At 53.9% G+C, this 12,143-nt stretch overlaps 1 protein-coding gene across 3 annotated transcripts in view; it reads left to right on the top strand.

Moving 5' to 3' along the window:
- The window catches only part of Nek6 (NIMA related kinase 6), a 74,825-nt gene that overhangs the window by 57,209 nt on the left and 5,473 nt on the right, over positions 1 to 12,143 (top strand). For all 3 annotated transcript variants that reach the window (XM_041674235.1, XM_041674236.1, XM_041674237.1), the window contains 2 exons: positions 459 to 566; positions 7,198 to 7,292. In XM_041674235.1, the coding sequence (XP_041530169.1) occupies positions 459 to 566; positions 7,198 to 7,292 (203 nt within the window). The remainder of the gene's footprint in view (positions 1 to 458; positions 567 to 7,197; positions 7,293 to 12,143) is intronic.

The raw sequence follows: 12,143 nt of genomic DNA, 5'->3' as shown, positions 1-12,143 counted from the left end.
GGTGGGACACCGGTGAGTGCTTCTGAGAGGCACCCTGAGGTGTGAAGCTTGCTGGGAAGGTGCCAAACTGGTGCCTCTGTTTCCCCCTGCAGCTGTGCAAGTGACAGTCTTCTAGCACTGGCAGCCATACAAAAGGAGACAGTGGTATAGAGATCTCTGCTCCCCACTCACGGCTAACCTGGAAAGGGGGGAGATAGATAGACTCATGTTATAGGTGAAGAAAACAAGGCTTGGGGAGCAACTGTCCCAAGGTCCCTCTGGGTGGCAAGCAGGGCCACAGGGAAGCCTCAGGGAAAGGGACCTGCCTATGGGCTTTGATGTTTGAGTGGCAGTTGGTTTTGCCCTGAGTGAGGGCCTACCCGTTACCCAAAGGTGCTTCGTTGTCCCTCCCAGGCCTCTGGCCTCCTATCCTTTCTAAGCCTACTTTCCCACACCAACCCCATGTCCTCGCCCTGCAGACATCAAGCCTGCCAATGTGTTCATCACAGCTACAGGCATTGTGAAACTTGGCGACCTCGGCCTGGGCCGCTTCTTCAGCTCGGAGACCACTGCAGCCCACTCACTAGGTAAGGGGGCTGTGGGCCTGGGTGACCTGGCCAGAAGCATTTGCATAGTGTGGGGCAGATGCTTTTTGAGTCCCTAGAGTTCACTCTTGGCTTTGGTATAGATCCAGAGTAGAGGAAACTGAGGCCCAGAGGGGCCATGGGGGCCTCCCTGTATCCCTAGGTCACCTCGCATACATCCTGGAAGGCCAACAGACCCTGTTATACAGAGTGGGCTGCATCTGCGTGCTTTGCGGTCCTCTTGTTGTGCCCTATTGGCCCTGTGGCCTGTACTACAAGTGGACCTGCTTGTTAGACTATGAAGTCAGTCTTGGGGTGTGGGGCCAGGTGGCTGGACTGTGGAGGAAGAGCAACTGGGAAGGCCAGGGAGGATCCACACCCAATTGGGGGAACCATGCACGGGCTTGGGTGGCTGGGTACAGGCCTAGATGCCCCTGTTGAGGGTGGGAGAGGGCGGCTACTGAGAGAAGAGGGGAAAGACTCAGTCAGGTGAGCTTCCAGTGAGGCGGGGCTGTGTCAGCTTCAGAATCTGTGTGCAGGAAACGTGAGTGATGAAAATGGAGCCCCTTCCCTTTCGTTAGTGTAAGGAGCTCACACAGCCAGTGCGGCACAGACAGGTGTCCTGTGCAGTCACCCAGGGGCAGCAGGATCTCACCAGGAATTCATGAGAGGCAGGCAGGCATCTCCCTGATTGTCCCCCCAGTCAGTTCCCAGCATCTCTTGGGCATGACTAGGGGAGGCAGAAGGGACAGAGGCCACCCCCCGGAAAACCCTCTGGTTCTGCTCATTACTTTCCACTCTGCAGCTCCAGTCCATGTGTCTCCCGTCCCCCACACCTGGGTGCCAACAGCAGCTTCTGGTGGCGGTCTGGGTGCTCCGTGGGAAAGCTCCCTCTGGAAACTGTCGCTGTTCATTCAGGTCATGATGGCTGAGACTCCAGGCATGCACTTGTGAGAAATGAGCCAGCAGCTTGCAGAAGTGTTAGTGGAAATACTCTTCCTTGACTCCCTTGTTCCCTAACCCTAAGGAAAGGTTGTGTTAGGGGCCATACCCAAGGACATTAGGATGCTGTGTTAACCTCCACTGGCCTTCAGGCACCACAGGACCTAGAAACTGGAGTTCAGGGAGCTGGAGTGATTTCAAGGTCAAATGGTGTCCCTCAAAGCCAAGGCTACAATACTGGTCTATCCTGCTCTACAATACTGGTCTATCCTGCTCATTGCCTACTTCCACAAGGTCAGGGCCAGGGGCATCCATCAGGGATCCCCAGCTACTGACTCTGTGACTGGAAGGAAGCTTCACCTTCTGAAGGTCCCAGTCTGTCTGTTTACTGAGTAGGATGCCATTCCTTTGTGGTGTGGGGTGACAGAAGTCAGGGCCTCCCACATGCTAGGCAAGTAAGTGTTCTACCCTGATAACATTTGGTTTAAGAGTTTGGAAAAGGTTGGAACTCAAGGAAAGAGCAAAGGCACTGCCTCCTGGGCCTGTCAGCCAGTGGCTAGTCAGAGCTGGTTAGGATCACCTTGTTAGGGACGGCAGAGTCCTGGCTCCTCCGCAGTGTGATTTATCCGCTCGGACCACTGCACTTATTCCATTAATAAGAAGAACTGGACACCTCCCTAGGCCTCCTGCGCAGATCCTGCAAGATGGGTGCAAGGCACTCTCCCGGCCCCATCCCTGCTCCAGGCCATGTGCACCAGATCCAGGAGGCACATGGGTCGAGGGTGCTCCACCAGTCTGAGCTTGCTGGACCAGCTCTAGGAGCCAAGGCCCTGGAGGTTGGCAGTGCAGACCCACAACCCATGGCCCAAAGTCTCCGAGTTCTAGAGGAAAGCACCCTTCTGCCACCAGTTTTGTACACAGCCAAGTGCACACAAGTCTGGTTGGACAAGAAATAGAACTAATTGCTATCACACCATGACACAGGAAGGATATAGAGGCCCTTCTCACTCTGTATGTGGCTATGAATCATTCATCCTCTGCAACTAACGTGCCTCTACTATGTGGGGATGCTGGGGCAGTAGCCACATTGTCCTGGCAACCTCCTCATCACCCAAAGCTGCTGACCCGAGCCTTCCCTTCTCTGCCTTCCCTTTCTGGCCCCTCCTTATGCCTGTATTTGCTAACGGGAGGCTGGCATGAAAGGGCATTAGTCAGTGCCATGGTCGGGCTGACAGGTGCGGTACCCAGCGGTGGCAGAGCGGCTGCCTCTGTGTCAGGAATAGGAGCCGTAATTAGAGCTCGGAACAGAATGAGCGTCAGACGAATTACCAGGCAGCAGATCATATTTGTCAAGAAGTATTGCATACATAAAAATTAAGTGACAGTACACGCCGGCATAATGAAAGAAAAATGAAAGATTTGCCTATACACAGCTCACAAGCTACAAGCAAGTGACTCACTCCAAGCGACGGCAGCAGCTTCGAGACAAATGGTGGGTCTGGAGAGCAGGAACGCAGGCCTTGTGTTTGGCAGTGGTGACAGTGGTGACAGGGTGCCTCAGGCTGAGACTGGACAGAGTAGGAAGGGCGGCTGGGGGAGCAGAGCCCTTTGGGAACAACCCCATCAGGGAAAACAGTCAAGGTGCTCTTGGCCTGACTTGGTCATGGGCTTCCAGACCAGGCTTCCCTGCCTTCAAGGGGCCACAGATTAGCAGAGACGAGCTGGTGAGAGGGTGGGTGGAACGTTTTCCCTGAGGCAGAATGTGTGTGCAGGTGTTGGCCGAGAGTCTAAGCTCTGCCTGGAGGAGCCCAGCGTCACCCAGAATCTGCAGCCACCAGTCACCCTGCACTCCAGTGTCCACTCAGGTCAGAAGAGGGTGGCCTTTAGAAATGTTTGAGAAACATTTTGCTTTCATAAGATGGCCTCACTCTCAAGACCTTCCTCCTCATTTTGCTGAGAATGAGAGAGGTGAGGTCATACCGCTAGTTGCTGGCACATGGGCAAGGAAACATCCCTTGTCCAGGTGGTCTTCATAGTGTGGAGACAGGTGGGTCCCACCAAGCTGCCTGGGGCAGGGACATGTGGTGAGGAGGGCAGAGTGCCATGCACTGGACCCTGCTATGTACGACCAGAGCGTGCCATGTGGATTTGCAGTCCACACAGACAGACATGCCCAGGGATGCTTGCTTATCGGTGAGAATTCACCAAGGACCAAACACTCTTCCAACCCCACTTTCCATTGTCCAGTTGGGAAAACCAGCTGCTAAGCATTGTCCAGTTCCACTGATGAGGAACCAAGGCAGAGAAGCATTGTGGCCTTTGGCCAGAGAGTAGCCAGAACAGGTCACACTAGGGGGCAGTTTGCATAGATCTGCCTGCCATCCTTCCTGGAGTCCAGGCTTTAGCCCCACCTGGGGAAGGGTAGCTTGCAGGCACTGGTCTTTTTCATTCCTAGCGTCTCAAACAAGCATTTCTAACCCTTGTAGTACATTTGGACAGGGGTGTGTGTTGGTGGGGGCTCTTCAGGCAGTCAGTCTTCCACTTTGAGGTCCATGTGGTTTCTGCCAGGTTTGGAGTCCTCGGTTCCAGGGCAAAGACTCGGGAAGGTTAGGCTTGGGACCTTGGCTCCTGCTGTGAGGAGGGACTGGGACCAGGCAGGGTGCGCTCTGCTGCACATGGGAAACTAGTTGGTCCTCCTCTGGGACAGGACACTGCCCAGGGAGGTACCCTCTCCTGCCAGTTTCTCTCCAGGTTCCCCAGAATCACTCTTCTCTTTGATCTGGAGCCAGATCCCCCAGTGGCCTGCTGCAAGTCTGTTGTTTTATCTGTCTCACAAGTGATGTGTTATGCTCCATCGTGTTTCCTTGTTTGTCATTACCTGGCTGGAAAACCCAGGTAAAGTGGCATAGCTGAAGGAAGTGCCATGCTCCTCAGCTTCGTACTCCCCTGGTAAAGGTTGTATATCCCGTCTCCAAAGCACAGTACCCCCGAGCCTATGAGAAAGCCTGGGTCAGGAGCCCAGAGGGCACACCGCTCTCCAGAATGGGCAAACTGCCCTCAGCTAGTAGCTCCTGATTTCATTCCCACATGAAGCAGGTGGGTGAGCAAGGCTCAGGGGCTCCTCTCAAACTGTAGCTGTGTGCTCCCAGAAGCTCAGGACAGGGACAAGCATCCAAACTCCAGGCCTAGTTAGATGTTTACTAGAATCCTCCTGTGGCTGTGCCTGTGCCTGTGCAGACTCACCAGCTGTCTGCTGGACTCTCTGGGGTGGGCAGCTCTCTCCCAGCATCGGGCCACAGCTCCACCAACCACCAGATGGAAAGGCGTGTGTAGGGACAGACGGATGTGTGAATGGGTTCCGACGAGCAGGTAGCAGATGAGTGGGTAGACAAGACAGACAGGTGGATGGGTGAATTGAAGGAGGCATCTTGGAAAAAAGTTCCTCCCTGAGCGTGGTGCTGCACATCCGTAATCCCAGCACAGGAAGCAGAGGCAGGAGGATCCTAAGTTGAGGGTCAGCTTGGGTTGCCTAGTAAGATGCTGTCTCACAAAGCCAAGGGCTGCACATGTGGCCCAAGGGTTGAGCATTAGCATGGGCAGAATCTAGATTCCAGCCCCGACACTGCATCAGAAGAAGGTAGTGACAGGTGCAGGTAGTGAGTTCAAGGACAACCTGTTTCATGTAGAGGGGTTCAGTGAGGTGGAAGAGCAATAGTAAGAGGAATGCAGCTCTCCTGCCTCTCCTTGGCAGCCCTGGCTCTCTTGCAGGCCTTAGCCAGGCTCTGCTTTAGACCCAGAGAGAGAACCTGGTGGCTGGCCTTGCTGTAGCTTCCCAGTACACAAGCACAGTGGAGCAGAGCTCAGAGGAGACTAGATGGCAGCTAGAACTGGCTTGGGGAGGAGTTAGACGGCACAAGGTGCTGGACAGGTCTGCAGGCTTCCTGCAGATGCCCACCCTAGAGACCCTCCTGCCTGGGACTCAGGACAAGTGGGAAGAGCCATGGGGCAGCCTTGTTTGTCTCTAACCCTGTCTCCTGGCCAGGGGTGCCTCCAGCTGTAGCTCCTGGGCGCTGGAATGCAATGCTGCTTGTCCCTAGGTTCCCACTGCTGATCAAGACCTATGGATTCTGCCCAGGGTTGGGCTGTGACACCTGTTCACTTAGCACCTCGCCATTGGCTTGGTTTTTGTATTCTCATGACTGGAGTGCGCAGGTGTTTATTTTTGATGTCCCACTTGACTGTAAGAGGTCACAGCTGCTCATATTGAGAAGCCACCAGCCCCGGACTACAACCATGGAGTGAGTACAAAATAGAATGTCCAGTTCTCAGCCATGTCTGAGTGATGGCTGCTAACACGATGAAGTCACGGTTAGACACACGCATTCACGGGAACCATGTCTCAGACCACTGTCTGTGGAATAGATGTAGCATTAGGCTACAAAGGAGAAAAAAGATACGCACAGCCTGTTATATAACAGACCCATGTCCTCGTGACTCCTGCCATGGACCAGAGCTGTCCTGCCCAGGGTGTTCAGAGCCACGGGACAGAATTTATACCCTGTCTGGAGCAAAGCAGAGGTTTTACCCCACTCCATGAAGATCCTACCACCTCCCAATTATGCCATCAGCTGTGAACTGTTAGCATGTAGTCTTTGGGGGGAGGGGTGTTTCAGAGGAGGGGTGTTTCAGACGCAAACCGTCTTGGTTAAGTGTCAGTCCGTGTCAGATAGACCTGGAGGTGGTTTTCTCTGTCCCTCTGCATTTGTTCCTTTCTTCTTGCTGTGATAAGTACCATGAGCAGAAGAAAAAGCCTGTTTTAGCTCACAGTTCCAGAGAGGGAGTCCATATTGGGGAGGCGCCGAATGTGTCCTGGCAGTGTTACTTAACACAGGCTAGAGTCATCTGAGAGGAGGGAGCCTCAACTGAGAAAATGCCTCCATAAGACTGGACTGTAGGCAAGCCTGTGGGCATTTTCTTGACTAGTGATTGGTGTGGAAGGGCCCAGTCCATTGGAGGTAGAGCCATCCCTGGGCTTCTGGTAGTTCTGGGTTCTGTAAGAAAGCAGGCTGAGAGCAAGCGATGGGGAGCAAGCCAGTGAGCAGCACCCTCCATGGCCTCTGCGTCAGCTCCTGCCTCCAGGTTCCTGCCTTTAGTGATGGTGTGGCCGTGGTGTCTCTTCACAGCAGTAGGACAGCAGCAGCCAGCCAGGCAGGGAGCCGAGAGATCATAATGAGCAGCCCCCTGACAAGCTTCCTCCTCAGTAGCACATCATTGGGAACCACAGCCTAACTTGCCCATCAGCTCTGAACGGTATCTTTGGTGAAATGAAGGGCTTCAGCATCATGAAGTTGATCATTTTAATGAATTGTCCCCTTTATGTAAGACTCTTCACCTACCCGAGCCTCAGTTTCCCCTCATGTCAATGTAAACAGTAGTTCTTTTCTGTTGAGAGCTTGTTCTGGGCTGTGCCAGATACAAACTGTCACCTAAAGGGACAGTAGCCACTTGCTTTTCTGCGGTGAAGTCATATTGAACCCTGGCTATGGTGGCCCCCAACCAATTCTTAAATCTGAGGGATCCTGGGGATCTCTTAAAGTTCTGTTAACATGGGCAACTATCTCCTCTAGCCCAGGAGTGGGCAGGCCGTATCTCCTCTCCTGAGCCCCTGTTCTTGCCCCTTGTTGTGTTGCAGTGGGAACACCATACTACATGTCACCAGAGAGGATCCATGAGAATGGCTACAACTTCAAGTCAGACATCTGGTCCCTCGGCTGTCTGTTGTATGAGGTAAGTCTCTCGTGTGCAGCTTGGTGTTCCATGGGGGCACAGGAAGGACAGGCTCACCCTACCAGCTTAGGGCAGTACCAGTGCTGCACAGACCCAGCTGTCCTTCACCTTCACAGACATGGCCTCAGTAATGTGATCAAGCCACCCTTGCTGTACTGTGGGCTCCAAGAAGGGGACAGACCAGTGGGGTATCCCTGCTGCTCTTCTCTGGTTTCTTCAGTAGCCATGTTTGTGTATTGTTCATCAGTAGAGGTCCCTCATAGGCACTGGAGTGGGTATGGAGTCACGCCCGGCTTTGCCCGTGTTTTTTCTAGGCCTAACGTGGGTCTCAATGCAGACCTTTCCCTTCCCTAGCTGTGCAATGGTGTCAGCCTGTTGAGTCCTAGTATGCTCCTATTCATCTAAGATAGCCACAGGGAGGTCCTGGGAATGGGTCCATGGGGAGCACAGGCCACCAAGACAGGTGAAGTTTGGGCTATCTGATGTCACCTCCCACCAGCCTGCTGGGACCCAGTGCTGGGCATTCTCAAGAGTTCACCGCCTGTTTGGAGCCCTAATATGTATGCAGGGTGACAAACAGGTACGGGCTTTGGGATTAGCACTGGTCAACCTAAAGATCCTCATTATTAAACTGATGGCTGGGGACTGACTGCAGCAGCGACACTCAGGAAAGTGTCCCAGGCTACACCCAAAGAGACTAATTCCTTGGCTTCTGGGTACTGTCCCATGACTCTGCTGTGTATGCTGCAGGCACACACTACACTGCCCCATCACTAATCCATGTGGAGCTCTTTGGCTTCCTGGGTTCCAGACAGACAGTCTGGGGTCAAAATCCCAGTCTCTTTATAAGGTGTGGTTTAGTGTCTTTTTTGTTTTTTGTTTGAGACAGGGTTTCTCTGTGTAGCATTGGTACCTGTCCTGGAACTTGCTCTGTAGACCAAGCTGGCCTCAAACTCAGAGATCTGCCTGCCTCTCCCTCCTGAGTGCTGGGATTAAAGGCGTGCACCACCACTGCCAAGCTCAGTGTCTTTCTTTAAGAGCCAGGCGCCTGAGATGTGTTAGAGCAGACACAGCCTTTTCTCTGACGGGGGGAATGGGAGATGGAAGCACCGCTGCTTAGGTACACCCTAGCTGAAGGGGATGCATTTTAAATTTTAAATGCTTGGCTAGAAAAAATGCCCTTGTGGATTGGTTGTGTGGATCACCTCTTAGGTAGCCCAGTGTCATCAGGAAGGCCTCTGGGCAATTCAGGCCAGAGCAGTTAACAGTGGGGCAGGCCAAGTCTTTTTGAGACTCTGAGACTCAGTTTCAGGAAGAGACTTAACAAGCACCTGACTAGGGCCTGGGGTTCAGAGACTCCGTAAGAGTATGACCAGGCCTATCAGGTGCTAGGGGACAGCTGTTCAGGAACTCCCAAATACTCTCAACCATTGGGCCTCCTAGGGGAGCCATGCAGTGCCTGGCCGGAGCCCAGACTGGGCAAAAGGATCCAAGGTCCAAATCTCAGCAGCAGCAGTCCCCACAGGATATGGTCCATAGTCCCTTCCTTCCTCATCTGCTCCCGTGGCCCCAAGTGGGATAGTCTGCCTGTCTTGTGGCAAGAAGTATGAGGCCCTGTGTGTAAGCTCAGGCCTCTCGGAGCCCACTGGCCAGCTGAGCTGAGCTGAGCAGCTGGCGTCTGCTGCTAGTTCCTAGAAGCCCGGCAGCTTGACACATTTCCCTTTTTGCTTTGGCCAACAGGAGGTCTCAGCATAGCTCAGCTTGAGTCCTCATGGAGGGAGTCCCCTTTGACCCACTCATGTATTCTGTCCCCATCCAGATGGTTTATCCTTTTCTTTCTATCCTGTGTTGTGTATTTTCAGAAGCTGCTTCCTGTCCCTGTGGAGTCACAAGTGTCTCTAAACATAAACAGTCTGGTTGAGAGGAGAGCCGTCAGCATCCCCTAGGGCCAGTGGAAGGGTGGAGGATGACAGCTGGCTCCCTCTGCTCCTGTCCCCTGCCCAAGCCTTTGTTACCACTCCTCAGAGGCAGAGGCAGCCCAGTCTTGGTGTGCACCAAACCCAGGCATGGCTTTTGATGGGTTCCCAGCCAAGCAGGCTGTTCTAAATCCTGACTTGGTGCCTAAACACATACTCAACGAGGTGGCTTCCAGCATGGTGGCAGGACTCCGTTCCGCCATCTGATTAGTTGTTGGCAGTGTAGTGCTGCATGCCTTGTAGCCTTGCAGAAGGAGAAGGCAGTGGGAAGCTAAATAAATCAATCAGTTCCTCTAAGGCTGTTCGCCCACAAGGACAGAATGGAAGGCCATGGCCACGCACTGACTGCCTCGATGGTGAGCCCTCAGCAGTTGACAGTAGAGGCTGCTGAAGCTACAGGGCTTTGCACCCCTGCAGTGCACGGGGAAAGAAGTGTTTATTTTCCCAGCACATAAGGAGGGGCTCATCTGGGCCCGGGGCTGGGTAATTGGTAAGAGATGTCCTGTAGTCATGGCTGCCACCTCCCAGAGGCCACCTGTGGTGTCGTCCCGTGGTGTCAGGGTTAAGAGTTGGGACAAATTCCATCCTCCCACTCACTTAGACCACTGAGGATTCTCACGGTCCCCAGAGAACACATGCCGTGTCACCATGACCTGGGGCTCAAAGTGAGCAAGGCCAGAAACAGCCCCCTAGACATCCTTTGTTGACCCCAAGCACTGGCTGAGGTTTAGCAGCTGAGGTCAGTTCTCCTGTGGAGGAAGGGAAGTGAGCACAAAGCTGAAGGCTCACCTGGTGCCAGCCTCTGGCAGGGGGACCTCAAAGGCCCCACCTAAGACACAGACCCAGCAAGACCATGGGCTGGAAAAAGCTGCTTTTGAATTCTGGCTTGATCAGTGGAATGGTCTGGAAAGCCTCTCTCAAAGAACCAGGTCACATGTCCCCTCTGGCTCACCCTTCACTCCAGGCAGTGCTTGGGAGAAGCCTGTGGCAGATAACATAAGCGTCTGGGGCCCTTAAGTCTCATCTCCGTCTCCCTCCACATCCTAGGTTATTTGAGACACACACATACACACAACACACACGAGTTCTTACCATTACTGGGTTGTGTCACATCCAAAGCCCCGGGGAGGGCAAGTCAGGAAGTAGCCAGTATCTGTAGTAAGTCCTTTGCTCCAGTCTGCGAGGAGCTGGCTGGCTACTGGTCTGAGTACATCTTGCCATCCTGGGTAATTGCTATAACCCCCGCATCGCCAGCAGGCCCTCAAGTTCCTTTACAGCCTTATCACAGTCTATCAGAGTGGCGGGTCCAGGGCCTCACTGGGTGCTAAGTAGTTCAGACAGGGCTTCTGAGAGAAGCTGCAGTTGAGGCTGGAGATGCCCTGGTGGCAGGAAAGCTCCCTTGCAGAGCCTGTGCAGAGGTACTTTCTGGGGTGGAGAAGGAACAGATAATGGCCACCCCTTTCTCCAATTTTCTGGGCCATCTGAACTTCCAAAGGGCCAGGTTTGTGAAAATCCCATCAGATTGGCCTGTTGAAGGGCAGTCAGTCTCTCTCCAGTGGAAGGGTGGAGGATGACAGCTGGCTCCCTCTGCTCCTGTCCCCTGCCCAAGTCTTTGTTACCACTCCACAGAGGCAGAGGCAGCCCAGTCTTGGTGTGCACCAAACCCAGGCATGGCTTTTGATGGGTTCCCAGTCAAGCAGGCTGTTCTAAGCCCTGACTTAGTGCCTAAACACATAAGAATCACTGGGTCAGCATTAGTGGGACTGACACCCAACACCTTGCCTACCCACAAGCCAGGACACTCATCTGGATCCTACAGCTGTGACTCTGAGGGCTACCGAGGAGCCTCAGCTGCTCTACTGTGGCAGATGTCCTTCTGAAGTCCCAGTAATCGCTGGCACCAGGCTCCCGTTTCCATTTTTGAAGGCACATCGCCCATTTTGCACGCCTTGTGGCAAAACCAGCTCCTGGGTGTGGGTGAGGCCTCTGTATACTTGCCACTCCCTGCCTGCCTGGTACAGAGGTCACTGCAGCCTCACTGTGAAGTGGGGCTCATGGGCCAGTTGTGTTCCCTCCACCATGAGGACCCCAAGGTCAACAGTCCCACAAACCTCCATACTTATCTGCTTGTTTTGCCTAGCCCAGGTTAAGATTCCTGCATCAAACCCTAAACCAATGTCCCCTACTTTTGAAGCCATCTGTGGACCCACTGGCCCTTTCTGAAGATGGCGAGCTGTTCTTGGAACCAGGCTGTGAGCAGAGGGTGGGGGCAAACCTGACAGTCACACACCTTCCCTGGGTTCCCTCCTGACCTAACCTGGAACTTTGACCCAGTTCCCAGAGGACTCCTCAGGTATGCGGGAACTCTGCAGCGGGACCTGGACTGGGTGGGGCCTGATTACCTTACCCAGTGAATGACCCTTCACTAGCAGGAACATCTAGGCTGTCTTTTGGCAGAAGGCAACAGGAAGTGAGTGAGAGGAAGCACTTGAATGCCATTATGGATTTATCAGCAGATGGGGCCCTCAGGTGCCAGGCTAGCATCTCTGAGGCTTTCCCCAGGTGTCTGAAGGCCTCAAACAGGTGGGTGGGGAATCTGGCTACTTCAGGAAGAGGGAGGCATGAACCTTCTCTCCTGGGTAAGAACACAGCAGGGCCACTGTCCAGCAGTCCTGTCATTCCCCAGTGCCCATCTGCCTGCCTCTCTTCAAGGTGCTCAGGGCGGTGTCTGAACCTTGCCACACCATGTAAGTTGGGGCTTCCAACTTAGCGGGGCCAGACAGGCAACTGCAGAGCCCAGTGTCTCTCCCCCTGGAGTGTCCCTGAGGGAAAGGGCACTAGCCTGCAGACAGCAGTGAAGGAAGTGATTCCAGGT

The sequence above is a fragment of the Microtus oregoni genome, unplaced genomic scaffold (assembly GCF_018167655.1).
Source record: "Microtus oregoni isolate MIOR12 unplaced genomic scaffold, Mior012 000025F_ref0000491, whole genome shotgun sequence".
In the NCBI taxonomy this organism is placed as follows: domain Eukaryota; kingdom Metazoa; phylum Chordata; class Mammalia; order Rodentia; family Cricetidae; genus Microtus; species Microtus oregoni.
This window is presented reverse-complemented; position numbering and strand designations above follow the sequence as displayed.